At 45.8% G+C, this 20,600-nt stretch overlaps 2 protein-coding genes across 2 annotated transcripts; one reads left to right on the top strand and one right to left on the bottom strand.

Annotated features, from left to right (window-relative positions):
- Positions 1-125: 125 nt before the first annotated feature.
- On the top strand, positions 126-1,854 carry LOC123156943 (uncharacterized). The gene is made up of 4 exons (XM_044575138.1): positions 126-368; positions 593-668; positions 775-916; positions 1,042-1,854. The coding sequence occupies exons 1-4, from the start codon at positions 194-196 to the stop codon at positions 1,660-1,662; spliced, it is 1,014 nt and encodes a 337-aa protein (XP_044431073.1). The 5' UTR covers positions 126-193; the 3' UTR covers positions 1,663-1,854.
- LOC123156942 (la-related protein 6B) lies at positions 1,675-6,111 on the bottom strand. Its single transcript, XM_044575137.1, has 10 exons — positions 5,706-6,111; positions 4,337-4,418; positions 3,816-3,907; positions 3,408-3,479; positions 3,256-3,335; positions 3,100-3,187; positions 2,905-2,952; positions 2,758-2,826; positions 2,313-2,405; positions 1,675-2,231 (listed from the first exon to the last, which is right to left on the bottom strand). Exons 1-10 carry the CDS (start codon positions 5,997-5,999, stop codon positions 1,968-1,970), a joined length of 1,182 nt encoding a protein of 393 aa, XP_044431072.1. The 5' UTR covers positions 6,000-6,111; the 3' UTR covers positions 1,675-1,967.
- Positions 6,112-20,600: the final 14,489 nt, after the last annotated feature.

The following is a 20,600-nucleotide window of genomic DNA, read 5'->3' as shown; positions in this document are numbered from 1 at the left end:
TAGTTTAACAATATTAACATACCCTGTCTTCAAACAATTCCAGCGGTCGCTTTAGAAACGCCGGCAGATTTGGAAGTCTTGTGGCCAGTATTCCTTATGCAACCCTACAAGGCTACAATGTCAAAAACCCCATACCTCTCATCTTTCCGGTCCTCGCAACAACAAGCAAGCATCGCTTTGTTCCCTGAAGAAGATGAACCGCATGAGGAGGATCGCGGGGATGGGCAAGAGCAAGAAGGCCCCGTCCGCGGTTCAGAAGGACAAGGACGAGAGCATAGTTTTCTTCCGGGAGCTGTACAAGCATGAGGAAGATACGGATGTGAACCTCCTGGAGCCGATCTACTCCGTGGAGTTCGACGCCATCCAAGGTGACACCGATCTATCTCTCTCTCTCTCGTCCTTGCACTTAACGTTGTTTTTTTTTTGGAACAAACAAGAATCCCATACGTACGTTATACGTGCACCGAACCAATATTTCCATCCTCATGGGTCATGGCCATTTCACCTGGTCACCAGGAACGATTTTCATTGAAAACCATATGCTACTTTGATTTCTGAGTAAAGCTCACTGCCGCGTCTGTGTACTAACTAGGTGGTCACATGTCCAAGCCTCCCCCGGGGAAGGGAGATCTCCTCGTGCCGATCAACGAGAAGCGCGACTATGACTGGTAGGTTCTTTTTCTTTTTTCTTTTTTTGAGACAACTGGTAGGTTCATTTGGCACTAGCACCGCTAGAATTGGTTCTTACATTAGAGGGGGTACGCGTGATTTCAGGCCCAAGACCCCTCCAGTTGCACCAATGTTGCCTTCCCTCAAGATGGAAATGGAAGCCAGCTCCTCCGAAACGGTGGTTTCTCCTAAAAAAAAGGAGCTACCCATCCCGATCACGCAACCTGCTAAACCTTCAGCTTCAAGGGTATGCTAATCGCTAAACCTCACCCCGCAAAAAAAAAAAAGTACATTTATTCAGCTTCAAGGGTATGCTAATCGCTAAAACTGGGTTTGAAGTTGAACGATTTTTCGAAATCTTGGCTAGGGCAGTTCATCGGCAAGACAGAGGCGCCCAAAACATCAGCCAAGCTTCCAGCAGGTTCTTCGTCAAGCAACTATGCCAAGAGCCAGCCTTGCACGACCGAGAGGAGACCAGCTTCAGCTTACGCTACTCTGCCCAACAGGCAGCAGAATCCAGATGCCAAAGCCAATACTGGCACGAGCAGCAGCTCAAGCAGGGCACACTCGCACACGTACTACGCAAATGCAAGCCAGGACAGCAGCGGTGCAAGTACGGCCAAGGCGGTGGAGGCGCCAGGAGAAGCCCCTTACACGGCGCCCAAGAATCTGCTCACGACTGGGTCTATTTTCGCACGGCGCAGGGCATCGACGACGGCAGTGGCGAGAGCTCCTCCATTGGGCGTGGACGCCAAAGTCGAGAGCGCGAAGGCAAGGAGGCCACCGTCTGCTGCGGCAAGAACTTCCAAGGAGCTGCAGGTAGATGCCAGGAAGAATGCTTTACCGTCCAAGGGCAAGGCTGTGGCCGGCGGCGGCAGCGAGCCTGCCTGCAACAGCGGTGGCCGCGCCGGCACCAGCAAGACCGCGCCAGCAAAGGGAATGCGAAAAACAGACGGCAAGAATGAGCGGAGACCGAGGTTTGCAGACCAGTGAAGAACGAGCCTATCAGTCGACATGTAGTATATGTTTGCAAAAGCGACGATTCCAACAACTATAAAAATTTGCTCCTCCCACTCAAGACTTCTTTCTGTTGATTTGTCGAGTCAAGTATGAATTTGTACTTTCAACTAGGAAATTCAGAGACCAAAAGACAGGTCCATGGACCAGCAGTAATGCAGTATACTGACGCATGTATCAGGGTATTACTATCCTTCCTCTTCATGGGATCACATCAAAATGGGTCATCATAGAAGCGCCGTTCTGCCAACCCCTCCCGAGAACAGGGCAACAGGGTACCACTAAACATCAGACAGCACTGCGGGGCTGACCTGGGGCTTCCCTCGCCCCATGGCAAATCCTTTTGTGCCATCCGGCATACGCGGACCAGGAGGCGGCTTTGACACCACCGGATGCTCAGCACTGTGATTTGATGGAGGAGTGCCGATTGGATGTCCGCCATCCCGACTCTGGCCATGGTACTGGCCCCGGCCACGGCCTCTTCCCCCACGTCCTCGGCCTCTCCCTTGCCTCATTCCAGCTTTGTCATAGAAACCATCCTCACCCTACATAAGAAACACCCCATTAGACAATCCATTCTTAATCAAGTTTCTGACGCATCAGCATGCTGTAGTACATATAGATACCTGGGCAGCATCCTCTGCTTCATACTCTTCAGGGTCATCTTCATCCGCAGCCTCCTCATCTCCACCTTTTCTTCCTTGACCAATCCCATGTTTCTAGTGCCCAGAAACAAAATTAAATGTGAAAAAGAAAAGCATCTTCTACAATGAAGCATGTGATATAACAGTGATATTAAACAAGTCTTGTGGGAACCGATATTCACTAAGCAGGCTTACACTCGTCAGTCAAATATAATAGCTACACCAAGAATGATGCAAGTGGATAACCCATATTCCAGATGTTAATGACAAATAGATCTAGCCAGGATAGTAAGACAGACAAGGAACACATAGGACAGTTTTGTGTGCATTATGCTCACAATCAATCTATGATTACTTCAAATTTTGCACAAAACATGGAATGACCAATTAAAAAAGACATTGAATTGGTCAGGATTCATTAAGGTACCAGGCAACCAAGCAGCGAACGAACTCTAGGCCCATCCCTCCAGTTTCTGCCGCCACTAAACTCGGCAACCTGTAAACAGAATAGATTCTTCTTTTATATGCTAGACAAGTGCCAAAGGACGACTGGATAGCAGTCAAGATGACATACCGCCTTTTCAGCATCTTCAACAGTTCCATACTCCACAAAAGCATGCAGCTGCAAGCACAGCAAAATAGAAACAACATTGGAACAAACAGGTGTGAAAATATCTTACGAACAACAGATACATTGCTTCGGAAGAAGCTATGATATGATTCATCAACGTTTAGTATTCATATAGAGGTAGATAGATCGTATACAGACCTTATTAGCAAAAAGCATCTCAATCCTTGATGATTTGCCGGCAGAAATGTCAATCCCTTGTGGATAGCAAGTACGTATTGATTTCACACTGCGATATAGATAATATCAGTCTTCAACATTGCACCCATAGTTAATCATGGTAACAGACATCCATACCTCCCAACAGTTGAGAAAATCCTCATAAGATTCTGATAGCGATGATCCTCAGGTAATTTTTCAGCAACAATAATTCGAGACTGAGTACAGAAACAAGTTTCAGAAGCATGACATAGCAAATAGAAGATTGATTCCACGGATTACATGCTAACCTGAACTTCTTCAGCATCCACATCAGAGAAGGGCACTCGTCGCCTAACCATCTTCCCGTCATCTGAAACTACCTATAAATGATAAAAGAAAGTAAAGAACCACACAGGCTATCATTTCTTGTGTTTGGATCGGGGGAAAATTGAACAAGAGTGCGGATGCATGATATCACATGATAGCTCTTTCAGTAGGATGGTACAGGTTTCTGGACACTTTTTTTTTTTGCTTTATCACTGCATGGATGTGCTGAGGCAGTCACCTCCCAGATCTAACTAGCACATATCTTGATTAAGCAGCAATATAAAGTATATGCAAGCCAATTACTTGGGCTGTGTCAATAACAGAAAGAATATGCAAATCCAAAAGAAAGAGTAAACAGGTAAATATGACGATATGGTTGAGATACTTACCAGCTCTGTTGATGTACGTAATGCACCAGGCAACAAGGATCTATCAATTAATTCTCGAATCTTCCTGAAGGATGCAACCACTGTCATCGGCACTGTAAGACAAAAGAAAACAGTGAAAACAGTTTTGATTTTTTTTTGTAAACTACTCGCTTATATTGGAGAAGTATCAACTGTTATCCGGCAAAATAAAACCCAAATGGAAAAATCACACAAAGAATGGCATGCAGCTCCACGTAATGAATTAATGATGCGTAGCCTACATATAGTAGAAGATTACCTGCCAGAGGTAGTACCACAAGCTGAGCACAACTTATTCCTTAACTTATTAGTATAACAGAAAATACCAAGAAGAAAATTATGGCTATATCAGCACTTTGTAAGATTTTTATCATCATATATGTGCCTAATTCTATTGCTAAATTTTAATCGATTTTGGCCAGCAAACGTCAGATGAAAGAAACATACATGAGAATAAACAGCATGATCGGGTGCTTTATTCAAATTTAACAGGTTAAACTCACCAAATCCATCTGGATCTTTAGTAATATACTTCATCAGATGGTCAGTTGTGGCTAGATTGACATCACTGAAGTAAAATTCCACCTGTCACGTTTCCAAAAATATTACAGTGTCCAATGGATACACGGTTATAAAGATTCATATCAAGCAACTGATGAAAGTTTAATTATATTAATAAATAACTAAAAAGGAAATAGTAAAAGGGTAAAACTAGTACACAGAGTCAATTTCAACTATCTGAGTAAATGTATGGAATAAAAAAAGAAAGGGTGCAGACTATAATAACGAAATACAAAAGACCATTTTTTTCTTGTTTATGACCTCTGTGTATTATATTATGATGATCATTTTATTTGCTCCCACATAAAAAGCAGGGAACACCACAAAATTGACAGGAGTTACATGCTTTTCCTATTCAACCATATTACCCTCAAAAGGTGAAACATTCTGCCTATTACGCATGCAATACAACTGTTGCAATACTACAGAAAGATAACATTGTATAAATTTGTCGTATTTTCTCTACGACTCTCCCCAATCGGTAACTGATAAACTGAATGGAGGATCACATATCTGCCAAATGTTGATGACTTGACGTACACGTAAATCTTATTTATCTCTCTTCTATCCATGCCGCTCCACTCCTGTCATTTAACCCTAACCCAAAATACCACATAATAAGGCAGTTTGTGCCATTTTTATCCAGAATATCTAGTATTCACCGGGAAAAAAAAGTTGCAGATCTGCGAGTTGTCGCTTACAAAAATACCATTGCTCAACAAGTATCATCTTATATCTAACCCCACCCACCTCTCTCAGGTCCATCGTTTAGTACTTACTAATGCATACTATACCATAGTACAATCTCACAACCATACATCTGTAAAGCCAGATTGGTTATCCATGTTATAGTTCAGAAGCATAACACTGGGAGAACGCATCAGATAAATGATGAGAGGATGTGCTTAACCGTATACGAATATTCAAGAAAGCCATTCCCTGATGTCCTACGGTCATCTCTATTGCCAACATATTTGAACACCAAAAAACTAAATTTGCCAACGCATGGTACTATGATCAATGTGTGATGAAGTTATGGAGCAGCAAGCGAACAATCAAATCAAAGGCCATCTCCACGTCTCAAAAAAAAAAACCATGTAAATTTGCCAACGCGTGATACTATGATCGATGTGTGACGGAGTTATGGAGCAGCAAGCGAACAATCAAATCAGAGGCCATCTCCACGTCTCAATAAAACCCCCATCTAAACCTCATTCTTTTTTTCTTTTTTTGGCCAAAGGAAACACTTTTTTTAGGTTTCGTAGCAACGCAGTGGATATCGCAGCAATCGACTGGGAAAAAAAAGTCTACCTGCTTGACGACCCGGCGAGCGAGCTCCTCGGGCAGGACGAGCTGAGCGTTATCCACCACCGCCGCGGCATCCCCCTCATCCTCTCCCTGGTGGTGGTGCTGGTGGCGGTACTGGTGCTGGTGCTGGTGATGCGGCTGGTGGTGGTGGTGGTGGTGATGGTGGGGCCCGCGGCGATGGGGATGGGCTTGGTGCGGGGCGGCGGATCGGGGGGTGAACTCCGGCGCGGCGGCGTTCAGGCGACCAGCCGCCGCCGAAGAGGGGGAAGAGGACTCCGGGACCTCGTCTTGAGCCATGGAGATTGGAGTGGGGAGGGGAGGGAGGAGGGTTTCGTCTCGCCTCAATTTGCCTCCGCTTCAGGTACAAGGAAGAGAGAGCAGGGAGGAGGAGGCCAACACTAGTACAAAAGGCGGCCACACCTCCAAAACAAAGGAAAAAAGGGAAAAGTAGTGGCTTAGGGTGAGTTAGGGCACAAATACAAACATAGTAAATCGTCTCAAAATATCTCGGATTTTCTTCAGGCTCTTCACAAATGATGCTGATTTTCAAGTAGTTACGATGGAGTTAATTGCAAGATAGTACATTTGAGGCTAGATTAACAAATGGGAGAAACGTTTATACCCGGCGCACCGGCCGAACATTGGGCCGGTCGCGCGCGGGACGTTCGATCGGGAGGCATCACGTGGCCAGAATAGACCGCGACCCCACCTTATCCCTTCGATATGGTTGCCTTCCTCTTCCGCTTCTCTCGCTCCCCAGCTGCTCCCCCGTCGTCCGAGCGCGCCCCACGGCTTCCGTCGACTATGCGTCGGCGAGCTGCTACCAGAGGTGGCCGGAGATACGAGGCGGAGCGCGCGCCGACGAGATCCACACCTCCTCCCTCCACGCGGCATGCAAACCACATCCGACGAATCTGCAACCACCGAGAGTTTCGTGAGGGGCGGGGTGGAGCTGCAACGGCACACGGCCATGGCGCGACGAGCGACGCGTCGCTGGAGCTGAACGACGGACGGCGAGCCAATTATTGTTGCAATCGACCGCACGAAGTGCTGGAACCAGAACCAGCATTCGGAAGAGCTACCACGAGCCGCGGTGGTGCGACGGTGGAGAACGGCGGGGACGCCATGACAATGTTGCAACCATCGTGACGATTTGCTGGAACCGGCGCCGTGTTTTGCTGGAACGGGAGCCCATGTTTGCTGCAAGATCAATGCAACGCTGCAACCAGCTTGGCATTTGCTGGAACCGTTGTCACATTTTGTTGGAAACGGCTTTTTCCTCCCTCAGTGGTGACTATGGTGACCACGGTGACTGCGGTGCATGTTAGTGTGTTTTTGTCATCCCTTTCTGTTTTTGCTGGAACCAATGTCTTTTTTTGCTGCAACCAGACACATTTTTTGCTACTATCATCTCTTGATTTTGCTGGGCAAGAGCAATTTTTGCTACCACCGTATTTTCATTTTGCTACCACCGGCAAGAAATTTTGCTACATGCGACATGGCGGAGTCGCGACCCGCGATGACGGAGACGACAATGTTTTGCTGCATCTCCGTCGTGCTTTTTTGCTACGACTAACGTTTTGTTTTGCTACATCCATGAACGAACGCATCGAGGTGCTGCAGGCACGGGAGCTCTTTTTTTTGTGAACGAGGCATGGAGCTCGTCGGCGACCGACGGCGAGGATCGGCGACCAGGGACAACCGGTGGTGGGAGGAGATGAGGAGGCGAGGCGAGGCGAGGGGGAGGCGTGTGCGGGGGAGGCGCCCTCCTTCGGTCCTCCCTCTCCGTTTTTCTCTCGTGTGGGAGGTTGAAGATGGGGTGCAGAGGAGGAGGGGGAGAGATCTGACGGTTGCGCGCTTGCAAATCGAACGGATCTGGGCTGACCGGCCGAAAAATCGGGCCGGTGCGCCGGCGCAGAGTGCTGCCCTTAACAAATTGGTACGGATATTTTTTGAGTTTGGGGCAGGCCGTAATAGATCGCACTGATTCTTGTTTGACCCGTTCTTGACAGTAAAAAAAGCACTTGCAGGGCTGCCTTGGCAAATAAATATCCATGCCAACACGTCTCGCGCTAAAAGAGATGAAGAGAGAACGACAAATGGGTCGGCGGCGTGGTGCTCACCGGCGTCGATCTATTGAAGGATTGGCGGGCGAGGGTTGTGGGCGTCGGGTATCTACCTAGCGGATGGCGGTGAATCGGGAGGTGGTCTATACGTTCACCGACGACGACGAGAACCACGACATCGGTGGTGAGCTGAACCAGGCGGCGAGGAGAAGGGTGTTGACTTCTTGAAAGTGCAACTAATCTCCGGGTGGTTTTGGTAATTGATAACAACATATATGTCACTCAACTAATGCCTACTCACAGATAGATTTCAGGAAAAGTTCGGTGTTGGCATGGCAAAGACATGTGGATATGGACCCCTCAAAATGCTATGGAAACATATTGGCAAAAGCTCCAAGACTCTTCATTTTTGGGCTAATTTTTTAAAAATAATTCATTTTTTATTAATTTTTAGAAATAATACACGGTTTTGATATTTTTGACAAATAATACAGCATCATCTTCCTGTAGGACGACTGGACCTAATCGTCTTACTTGTAGACGGTTAGTATCCACTCGTCTCACTGCTGGCCGACTGGCAGTCGTCTGAAGGCGGGCCTCCAGTCGTCCACCGTGTAGACGATTAGCTCCAGCTGTCCTCCCCATAGATGATTAGTTTCAGTCATCCTCCTTGTAGATTATTAGTTCCAATCGTCCTCCCCGAAGATGATTAGTTCCAGTTGTCCTCCTTTGCTGCCATCTTCTTTCCCGCCAAACCTGCCTTTTCCGCCATCTTCTTTCCCGCGAACCCTGCTGTTCCCGCCATCGTCTTTCCCGCCAACCCTTATGTTCCCGCCAACTTCTATACCGCCATTCCTTCTGTTCCTGCCATCTTCTTTCCCGCCAAGCCTTCTGTTCCTGCCATATTTCTCTTCTCGGCCTATAAAAACCCCTCCCATACAGAAAGGGTTGACAAGCACTGCATTGTAGTCTCGTCAAGATGTCCCATCCTCATTATCCTTTCGATCGTAGTTTCCGCCCGAGTATGTCGAAATGTCTTCTGAGGCTAGCCAGCAATTTCGAGATAGACAATAGGATTGTTCAATGGGACGAACTTATCAGTATGGACACCATACTGAATGAGTTGGCTCACGCATTAAGTAGGTGTGGGTGGCCTGCAAGGACCTTTGAGGAGATACAGAAAGAACTCCTCAGGTTGCATGTTAGGTGGAAGAAGCAACATCATAAGGGTGCAACTTTCCTAAGGATTGACGAAAGCAAAGACGAAGACAATATCTTCATGCCGAGCAGCAAGGCCAAGACAGCTGCATCGTCAAAGGGCAAGAGTGACTCATCGTCGAAGGGCAAGAGTGACTCATCTTCGAAGGGCAAGACCGCCTCATCGTCGAAGGGCAAGAGTGCTGCATCGACGGAGGATGACGATGATGTCTTCATGTAGTTCGTATGTCGTATTATCTATAAGTCGTACCGTTTAATTTCGATGTATTTGTATGTTAATTATCTCTAAGAGTGTTGTATTATCTAAGTTAAGTCGTACCGTTTAATTTTGATATACTTGTATCTTAATTATCTCTAAGAGTGCTGCATCGATAAGAGAAATATGTCTCTCGCATGCGTATGTAGAAATATGTCTCTCACATACATAGGTAGAATATGTCTCTCGCATACATAGGTAGAATATGTCTCTCGCACACATAGATATATATGTTTGTCGCATACATAGGTAGCATATGTCCCTCGCCTACATAGATAGATATAGTGCTACACAAGCATCAGCCACGTCGCCCGCCACGTCAGTGGTGTAGGCGGCGTCGGCCACATATACCTATGGGGTGGCTGAACGTCACGGGGAGGAAGCTCAGACCAATCCTGTCATACTGTGTTTCCTGTGTGGGAGGTGTTGCAGGAGTCGAATACATGTCCACCCACTCGTCGTGCTGCGACAAGAAATCCTGTCTGTTATGCCCACTTTCATGGTCACTATCCCACCCGGATTCGGACATAGACGCGTCATGTCCATACGCCTGATATCCGTAGGACCCTGCTGGATGGACGAACATAAGTAATGATGAAACACATAGGCCCAATTGATATTCACAAGAATAAATATGAAGAAACATACCTGTAGGCGGAGGTTGCATCACGAATCCTGGTGTGGGACCTTGCTGCTGGGGTAGTAGCCGAAACACGTAGCCAGACGTGGGATCCGGCTGGTGCTGCCACGCCGAACTACTGGCCTGGTCAGGAGGTGGTGGTCTGGCCGTCCACTGCTCTGTTAGACGTGGACGCAGCTCATGTCGATGATGTATGGGTTTGAGCTGACCAGTCAAGTAACATGGGGGCTGCTGGTGCGTGGAGTGACGCGGGGATGCTAGTGAAGAACGTCCGAAGTGTGTGTGCACATAATAGCTCGATACACAGATCATAGTTTCCCCTCAATGCGCGTCATCCAGGTATGGACCTGAGCTCGAGGAAGCATTAGAGGTGCAGACGACAGTGAACACTGATAGTTGGACACCTCCTCGCCAAGTCCGTGAGTCAACTCAGCCTGAAATTTTCAGGACGATTATTATGTGTGCATGGCAAAGTATGTATGCACTACTTGCATTATACGAAGAGAAATGCTCTTACCGCGTGCTGCCTAGAGCCTGAAGTATCATAGCTCGGGTACATATCCACCGCATTAGGGGTAGGTATCTCATCTGGGTGATTGTGATGAACGATGCATAACCGTGTTCCGGTTATGTACCGCTGCAAATAGAGATTGAATTCGTCCATATCAAAGTCGTGATTCTTGTGCCACATATGGTGTTCATAGTCCATTTCAACCTGCATGTCAGGACAAATCAGTTAGTGCGTCTCATCCATACATGATTCAAGGAAAATACCACTGAACCCATCCCTTGTGTATTTTCTAGTCTTCCTTTTGTGTGCGAGTGACCAGCGCATCAAGCTTGCGCTCAGAACCTATCGAAGCACGATGCTTTCTATCAATGTCCGCACTAAGCAACCCCATTCCCGCCATTCCTGCATATACAAATTTCAAACATAGTGCCACACTTGATACAAATTTCAAACATAGTGCCACACTTAATACAAATTTCAAACATAGTGCCACACTTATTACAAATTTAAATCATAGTGCCACACTTGATACAAATTTAAAACATAGTGCCACACTTGATACAAATTTAAAACATAGTGCCACACTTAATACAAATGTCAAACATAGTGCCACACTTAATACAAATTTATAACTTAGTGCCTAGCTTCTGCCTCTACCTCTTCCTCCTCTTGCTCTTGCTCCTCATCCCATGTTCCCTCATCTACGCCCAGTACCACTGGCAGTGATAAAAGTGGGACAATTAGTGTCCCTATGGCCAAATTCATTACATAAAATACATTGCATAGTGGCATCTCCCGCTTCAGATTCATCCATATCATTCTGGATGCACCGACACTGTCGCCTACCTCTACTTGTACGCATATTCTCTGGGTCTAGAATGTACCACCTTTCAACAGGATTAACGGTGTTGAAGTTACCCATTGAGCGATATCCCAGCAACTCACCTATCCAGGTGTTGAGGACGGGCTCTTTTAGAAAATATGGAGACACAAACGATATTGCGTCCATTCCAAGTTGCCTGCAAGCAACAAGTACATGGGAGCATGGTAGGTGAAGCAACTTTGGTTTGTTGCATGTGCACTCACACGTTGGCCAGACTTCATTTTCAATTTTGACCTCATACGTCCTCAGCTCATTTGCACAACCGAATTTGTTGTTAGCTAAGCGGACCTCAAACCTTCTTTCTTGATTACCAACGGGGACTACGGTGTGTGATCTAGCTTTTTGCATCTTTTCTTCCATGTACTTCATAATCCTTTCACAATAAAGTGTGCTTGGGTTGTTCAAGATATGCTACTCTGCTTTTTGACGTCTATCTCTGAAATACTTCACGATGCCATAGAAAATACCCTCAACGATGGTTGTATGCGGCAATGCCCGGTTTCCTCTAAGGACAAAGTTGAATGTTTCTGCAAGATTGGTAGTCATGACACCATACCTTGCTCCATGTCTGTCATGCAACAAAGACCACCTCTCCAGAGGCTCATGCTCTATCCACTACTCGAAGGTTTTAATTGACCTCCCGAGCCTTCTCCTAGTACTAGGTGGGTCAAATCCTGGCAAATCACAAAGCCCAACAGGCTCATCCTCCACGACCGATGTTCCAGTTGCTAACTGTGCTGCTACTGCTTCAACATGTGCTCTCACCACTGCATCTCTTGCAGCTTTCCTGGCAGTAACGTGTCTCCGCGTGCACACATTAAGTCTGTCACATATCAATTGTACTTCCATAGTTGGTTCTGCTTGTAGAGTTTTTTGAACAGATTCATTAGGTTCTTAATTCTGAACTGCGAGAAGAAATTATCCCCCAGATGGCGATGCACCAATGGCTCTACAAGTCCTGCCATGGAGTTTGTTCCTCGGGACCATGGTTTGTTAGTGTCTTTATCGCACTAAGTATACCTGCATGCCTGTCATGAAGGATGCAAACATTGGGCTTATCCTTCACAACTGCTACTTTCAATTGCCTGAAGAACCATGTCCAACTTTCAATGTTCTCACTCTCCACAAATGCAAAAGCGAGTGGTACTACTTGATTTTGTCCGTCTTGACCAATGGTTGTCAGGATCTGACCTTTGTACTTGCCAGTGAGAGAAGTGCCATCTACACATATGACCGGTCGGCAATGCGTGAAAGCTTCGATGCATACACCAAAAGAGAAGAATAGTCGACGTAGCACCCTCAAAGTTGGGAACTCTGGCATGAAGAGGTCTTGGATGTTGACATAGGTGACAGGATTCTGGTCCTGCAGCGTGTGGAGGAGCCGGACAACAGAGTCATATGCATCGAAAAAAGAACCAAATCTGGTCTCAAGCGCCCTATGCTTAGCTCTCCAAGCCTTGCCATAAGAAATTCTGTATTTGAACCTGACGTATATAACCTTCACTTCCATCGCTTAGCACTCCACTATCTCGTTGTAAAGCAAATGAGCAATAAGCATAGACGAAAGGTTGGCATGATCTTGAGGGATGCAGGGAATAAGACATGTGTGATGAACTAGGTCACTGATCACCCAACTTGTGCCATACTTAGGGAGATAGCCATGCACCCTGGCGGGAAAATCTTCGTTCTTGCATACCATTGTCAAGTATTTCTGACTTGACACCTCAGCTATGAGAGCCCTTTGTGTGGACATTGCCCATTGAATGATTGCGTCCTTCAGAGCGTTCTTGCTAGGATACATAGCACCCGTCGTAATGTTATTCTGGTGATACTGCCAGGCAGAATCATGCCCATCGTTCACGACCATTGCTGATGAGAATTCATGATTCCATGATGCAGGATTCGACACATCATGTGCATTCTCTTCTTCATCAGACTCGTCGGAATCATCGATATGACCAATGTCAACATATGTATTCTCATCTTCCATCTGGTTCTGCATGTGCCCATCTACCTCGTCACCGTCCACCTCCCCACTGTAATAATCTTCGGCATTTCCTCCTTGCACCTGACTTCTCTGCCCTTGTTCGTAACCATCATCTCTAGCATTTCACATTGAGTATTGCATCCCATCACTGCTTTGCCCAGGATTGTAACCACACTCACCTTTAGGTGCAATTACCTCCTTCACAACGGGAAGCACTAAGGCATAAGGATTGCATCCCCTGGTTTTGCAACCTTGTAACCAGCGCACCCACTGGGAGGTCCGCTCTATTGGCCTCAAATAGAATAAAATGTTTGTACTTGACCGGGTCCACAATGCATGAACACCCACGGTATGCGTTTCAGTATTCAACCCTAAACATGTTGTCAAGCATTCTTTCAACTGACTAAGAGACCATGTTCGAGGGGCGGTCAGTGGCACCTCTATGTACTCAAATTCACTTAGATCAACCCCAATCTCATTTGTTTGGACAGTACCAGGACCATAGTAAAATATGAGCGCCACTACAGTGGACATCTCGGCTCACCTATAAAGTTATTTAACATGGACAGACAACTGTTAAACAGCATGACAAACTAAACATATTCACACTCCTAAATTTTGAAAAGTACATATATTACGTAATATTAACGGAGCAACTACAAATATTCACACACCTAAAAATATTACGTAATATTAGTGGAACAACTTCAAAAATCGATATAACTACATGTTTGACATCTAAATATATTACAGATAGTACCGCACCAACTAAAAAAACTGACATCCACATATAATACGAAATATTATCGGAGCAACTGAATATATTCACACAACTAAATATTAGACACCTAAAAATATATCGGTTACTACCGGAGCAAATAGCAATATTCACACACCTAATACAAAAAATTACCGGAGCAAATAACATCTATACGAGAAAATGTCTGTAAAATTATACCCTTGAAGCGTATGAAGCAACGACGACGAACGACGATCTTCAATCACGGGAGCCAGAGCTTCACCTCCACCACCTCCACCACACTGCCGCAGCGTCACCTCTACCTCCACTACCAACAGAACATCCACCACCTCCACCAAAATGCTCACCACGACCACCACGAGCTACCCCATCACTAGATCGAGGTCTCCCTTGCCTCCCCCAACTATCTACAACGTATCTATGGTGGCAAATCGGCAAAAATGGCTCTGTTTGGTGTACAAATGGGTAAGTTTTTCAGTGGGAAAGAGAAGGAACAAGGAAGAACAGCAAAGAACAGAGGAAGATGAGGATAAGTGAACCAGGAAGAAGAAAGGGGCAACGGTGCAGGGCTGGCACCCTATCGTCCCAGAGGTGGACGATCGTCCAGGGGGTAGACGACAGGCCCGTGTTGGCTGGGCCGCAACCACTAACAGCCCATGCCGAGACGAGGGGGAGCGGTGCGACGTGGCCGGGCCAATCGCCGGGCGCCACGTGGAAGATAGGCCACCTGTCGTCTTTCTATAGGACGATGGGATCCAGTCATCCAGCAGTAGGATGACAGGGTCCACTCGTCCACCCACGAGACGAGGCCGTATTATTTTCAGAAAATAGAAGTTCGGCGTATTATTTGTGAAAATTAATAAAAAAATGTATGATTTAAAAAAATAGCCATTTTTGGTTAAGTGATCCAAAATCACATTGAGTCCATAGGAAAGACAAATACTATTAAAAGGGAATGAGTTTTTTATCATGACTTAGTTGCTCAAGTGCTTGAAGATATTGCTCCAAAACCCTCAGCAACTTTCCCACATTCCATTCTGTCAAAACCCTAAATATAAAACTCGGTCCCACCGGTACACCTACTTGTCGGTACTAAAACCGGCAAACCTCGGGGTAGGGGGTCCCGAGCTGTGTATCTCAGATCTATGGGTAACATGAGAGGAAGGGGACAATATTTATCCAGGTTCGGGCCCTCTTGAAGAGGTAATACCCTTCATCTTGCTTTAATTGTATTAGTGATGATGTATCGAGTACAAGCTTGATCTACCTCGAGATCATAAGTTGTGTTCTAACCCTAAGGCTAGGTGGTTATAATTGTGACCCTGGTCTCTATAAACTGGACCCCTCAGCTTATAAAGTCAATGGGCGTACCTAGTGTTACACATGGCTGGTTGCCCCATGTAGGGATAGAGATGCCGGCGGCAGTTGTTGCCCTTCACTACAAAAAAGGACACTTCTATGATGATACGTGTTTGTCATAGTAGGTCACGTTTTCTGTCATGCATGTACATCCATGACAAATTTATGACAGAATCAAGATAGTCATACTTGTGTTGTCGTAGAAGTGTTCCATGACATTACCAAAATTATCATCACGGAAATGTCCACTTCCATGACGATAAATCGCGTGTCATAGAAGTGTCGTCAAGGGTGACCGACACATGGCATCCACCGTAACGGGATGTCGTTAAGCTATCGGGTCCGGTAACCCGTTAATAGCCCGGACCAATGGGAATTTTCCACGTGTAAAATTCTCATTGGCCGGAGGAAACACGTGTCAGCTCAACGTTCGGACAGATGTCATCCACTCATTGGACAGGAGGCTCCTATGATACGTCGACACATGGCACGGCCCAATAGAGGCCCATTCCGATGAAAAGGACGGCCCGTTTGACTTGGTCAAAAGGTAACAGGCCGGCCCACGGAAAGCCTGTTAACGGCCTGTTCGTATATAGCCCATTTATGGCCCGCTTACTACCGGCCCATTACGGCCTATCGAAATTAAGCCCAGTAGCTTCATCTGGGCCGTCCAATATGATTTCAGCCCGTTGTAACTTCCGGCCCATGTATGGCCCATGATGTCTTTTGGCCCATATGAGGCCCTTTGTAACTCTCAGCCCATTAAAGGCCCAGGATGAAACTGACCCATAATGAACAGTGTATCGCTTTATACCCATTAACGGCCCATTATTCCGTTGGCCCTTTCTAGCCCGTGTTAACTTTTGGCCTTCTAAGGGCCCATTTATTCTTGGGCTCATTTCTAGAATTCGGTTAGATATGGTCCATTACTGGCATGTTCCGTTTGTGGGCCAAATACAGCCCGTGGTTACATTCGGCCCGTTTCTGGCCTGTTAACCCGTTGGGCTATTTTTATAGCGTTATCAAATATGGCCTTTTATCGGCCCGTTATGGTCCACGAATAGTACGGCCCATGTTTGGCGAAATGATTATACGACCCGTAGAAGGCCAATGGATCATACAGCCTGTAGAAGGCCCATGGATCGTACGACCCGTAGAAGGCCCGTGAATCCTACGGCCCGTAGAAGGCCCATGGATCCTACGGCCCATAGAAGGCCCATGGATCCTACGGTCCATAAAAGGCCCATGGATCCTACGGCCCGTAGAAGGCCCACGGATCCTACGGCCCGCAGGAGGCCTATCGTTACAACAGTCCGTGTGTTGCGATGATTATTGTGGCCTAGTTACCAAAACTAGGTTATTGTGGCCACTAAAAAAACACGGAAAAGGAACTGGAGTGACTACAAGCAAACAACTAAACAAGACAATAAGAAAATAAATAAGCAAGTAACTAACGCTAGCCTATTACAGCTATTGCACATATTACATCCACTAGGCATCAAAGTTTGCCACTAGTGCAAATATAGGGAACAAAGCAGCATATTACATACACTAGTTGTCAAAATTGGCCACCAGTGCAAATAAACGCAGCAGCAAAACAAGTCCATAACTGAAACTAGTCCTGGCCATCTCCGGCCCTGCCCTGTCGGCCCACCCAGGCCCGGCCCTAAAATCCAGGGCCTAGGCCCGATGGGCTTGCTCGTGGGCCGGGCTTGGGCCTGATTTTTGAGCCCACCAGCAGGGCCTGGATGGGCTTGGGCTTGGCATATTGGCATTTTAAGGAAGGCCCGCCCCACGGCCCTAAGCCCTAAGGGCTTTTGAGGGCTTTTTACCAGATGGGCCGGGCTTGGGCTTGAAAAGTAGGCCCGATGGTAGGGCCTAGGAGGGCTTGGGCCTCAGTTTTCTGCCATGGGCTTTTTCAAGCCCGGCCCAAGCCTGACCCGGCCCGGCCCATGGCCAGATATAACTGAAACAACTTCAGAAGAGCTCAAGAAACGTTATCCTGGGTATCCACCATGCTGGCAATAAGATTAGCAAGCTTATTAGCTTTCTCCTGTTTGGCGCTAAAATCCTCCAACGTTTGCTGTTGCACCAGAAAGTATGCATCTGAATGCTCCAGGGACTACCGCGGTCCTTCCGCTTCTTGTTGCAGCACAACTGATCGATGTCTTTCAGCTTGTAGTTGAGACTCAAGAAACTGAACTGATTCAGACAGTGAGTTTGAATAGCTTATGCAAGCGGTAGTGGCCAGTAACTCGAACAGTAAACCAAGACAGGACTTTGGGGTTGCCTCACTGTCTTCAAGATAGTTTTCCTTAGCTGTTTTATCAGCTTTGTTGGAGACCAACAAGGATGTCTGAACCTTATCTGCATTACTTCCTTTTATCATTTCTTAATAAGGCACTCTTCCCCAATATTCGGTCAGCATTCTAAAAGAAGAAACAAGCAGACAGATAACAGGTTTAGCATGTACTAGTATATGAAACTCATTTCGGTGAACCAGTTAATTAGTAAGGTGGACAAGATTAAACTACCAAGTCTTCTATTGCCAAGTAGTACATTATAAAAGCATCAAACAAACATATATCTATATCCTATGGTCACTGCATTGTCTTGCCAAATCAAAATAGAGACACAGTTCAAATCATATCAGTTCAAGAGAAAGCAGCACTGAAATAATACAAAGCATGGGAAACTAAACAGCACAACAAGATTTCAGATGGGTACCACGGGTCTACATGTACAACAACACTATTGACCCTGTTATGATGCTAGTAATGTGCATGATATGAGAAGTCAACTGTATACACAATTGAAATTGAAATCAACAAAGCTCTTTATAAGAGCAAACCCGTTAAAGAAACATGCGTAAACATACCTGTTATGCTATTGGAGTTTCCATTGGATAGTTCAATTTAAAAATAAGTTTGTATGAGTAAATATAGTGATACAAGAGCAAAGCAATATGCACGATAGCAATGGAATCTTAAATGGGAACAGTTGTTCTTCAGGTTTAAGCACTTGTTCTACATGAACAGAGTACAATAAGACGCAAGCATATAGTACTTAAGATAAATTGAGCTCATAGACCTTACCACATTCTTGGTTCGGGACCAATAAAGAACAAGGTGTTCCCAGACATCGTCCAGTAAATGTGTCTCAGGAGAATGTAAGGGAACTTGATGAGTTTATTTGCCAGTGAAGTACGTTTTCTTCAGGTAATTCCGATACTGCCACCAAGCATTCTTGAAGATAGCAGAGGTATTAGCACTGGTTACATCATCCCGAGTTTCCAAATCGGCCCTTCTCTATAGAGAAAAATGGGAAAATTTGCTGTATTATAACCATCATGGAGGTAGAATGTATGGGACAAAGCAAAGTAATTGCCATGAATAACATTACTTACACATAACTCCTGGACAAACACCTGCAACTGGCATTTTCCTTCATCTTCAGTATAATATTTCCATTATGGGAAGATACGCACATAGGATTTACCAACATCAAATGCGATAGATGCTAAACTATGAATGGCTGGTTGTGCTTCCTCCACAGGAATAGGTGTACTAACTGGTGGAGTTGGGGTTCACCGTGGTAGTACTGGTGCTTTGGGAACTGGAGCTGCCTTACTAACTGCTCTTGTTTGGGAGCTCTGTGGTGGAGATGGTGATGTGTCAACAGGAACTGGGTTACTATCTGCTGGGGTTGGGGTTAGACTGGGTGAAGCTGATTCTCTGTCCATCGTAGTAGGGGTAAAATCTGCGAGAGTCTGCGTTATGTGTGGTAGGGCTGGTTCTCGTGCATGTACAATCGGGGTGCTATCTCCACCAAGAGGTAGCATTGTTTTATTTGAAGACCGTGTTTTTACTCTGCTAGATACTGCCATCACCTGATCCAATTCAAATGGCTGATAAACAGGGAACATAATTGAATGTACAGACATTGTATGAGAGATAGATGCAATAGATAGTGTGGAAAAAAGAGGGCATTAAATAATTGACACATATATTGTTTAACTAAAATGGATAGCATGACATAATTTCACATATATGATGTCTATCTAAACTAGATAGCATAGCATAACATAATTCAAAGATATGATGACTAACTAAATAGGATCGCATGACTTAATTCACACACATGTTATCTAAGTAACCAGGATCACATGATTTAATTCACATATGTGATTTATATGCTAGGCGGAGGGCATTCACATATATGATGTCTGAACTAAGAACATGGTGTTGAATATTGTGTATATGATGTCTAAACTATGCAATGCAAGACACCATATGCATGATATGAGCAGGAGAACCGTGCCAAGTTAGAGCATACACCTCGGTGGGGGAATAGGACTGGTCATCTGTCTCTGAATCCATCTCTGAGGAGCTACCGGGACCCAGCAAGAGATCTGCTTTGACAGGTAGCACTGTCTGCTCTGAAGGCCTTGTTTTCACTCCAGATTTTTCCATCACCCACTCAAATGGCTGATTCATAGGAAGAGTAGTTTAATGTACAAACATTGTTGAAAAATGGAAACTTAATGAAGAAAAGGATGGGCTAGATATCATTCAACTATATGATGCCTGGTTAAACGTGATGGCATTGCACATTTCACATATATTATGGCTGGCTAAAAGACATGAGACTGCATAATTCCCATATATGATATTAAAACTAAACAGGTGGCATTACAGAACATGTCTAAACTAAGCAGATGACATATATGATGTCGAAAGTAGGCACTACAAGGCAACATATGCATGATATGACTAACATCATCATGCCAAGTTAGAGCAAACACCTTGGGGGGGTAAATAGGAGGGGTCAGCTGCGTCTGAATCTGCCTCAGAACAGATATCTTCCTCTGGATTACAATCTGGAGAGGGGTGGAGGGTTTTCCATTGAATCCACCATGGAGCGATGTGTGCATGACATTGTATTGCCGCGCAAAACTCTTCTCTTTTTCTCTACATGTTCAGCATGACTGTGTACAATATCTGTCGGGGGTTGGGTACGACATATGCCAAAGGATGGCTTATCATGGTGGGAGCGAGTAGAACGTCGCTGGTGCCTGGAAGCGGGATGAGGCGAAGACATGCACGCCGGCGGAACTTACCCAGCTTCAGGGCTCTCCTAGGAGATAACACCCCTACTGCTGCTCTGCGGGGTCTCCGCATGATCACTAAAGCAAAGTGGCTACAATGGTGCTCCTGGA

The sequence above is a fragment of the Triticum aestivum genome, chromosome 7B (assembly GCF_018294505.1).
Source record: "Triticum aestivum cultivar Chinese Spring chromosome 7B, IWGSC CS RefSeq v2.1, whole genome shotgun sequence".
NCBI lineage: Eukaryota > Viridiplantae > Streptophyta > Magnoliopsida > Poales > Poaceae > Triticum > Triticum aestivum.
Note: the sequence above shows the minus strand (reverse complement) of the source record. Positions and strands in the feature narration are given on the sequence as shown.

What these genes read in the sequence shown, in the direction of transcription:
- LOC123156942 (XM_044575137.1), bottom strand. Translation starts at nt 5,999, where the DNA reads ATGGCTCAAGACGAGGTCCCGGAGTCCTCTTCCCCCTCTTCGGCGGCG. An exon ending in ATTTTCTCAACTGTTGGGAG is followed by an intron (nt 3,188 to 3,255) that starts GTATGGATGTCT and finishes TCTATATCGCAG; the next exon opens with TGTGAAATCAATACGTACTT. An exon ending in AGATGCTTTTTGCTAATAAG is followed by an intron (nt 2,953 to 3,099) that starts GTCTGTATACGA and finishes CTGTGCTTGCAG; the next exon opens with CTGCATGCTTTTGTGGAGTA.
- LOC123156943 (XM_044575138.1), top strand. Translation starts at nt 194, where the DNA reads ATGAACCGCATGAGGAGGATCGCGGGGATGGGCAAGAGCAAGAAGGCC. An exon ending in GGAGTTCGACGCCATCCAAG is followed by an intron (nt 369 to 592) that starts GTGACACCGATC and finishes TGTACTAACTAG; the next exon opens with GTGGTCACATGTCCAAGCCT. An exon ending in CTAAACCTTCAGCTTCAAGG is followed by an intron (nt 917 to 1,041) that starts GTATGCTAATCG and finishes TGGCTAGGGCAG; the next exon opens with TTCATCGGCAAGACAGAGGC.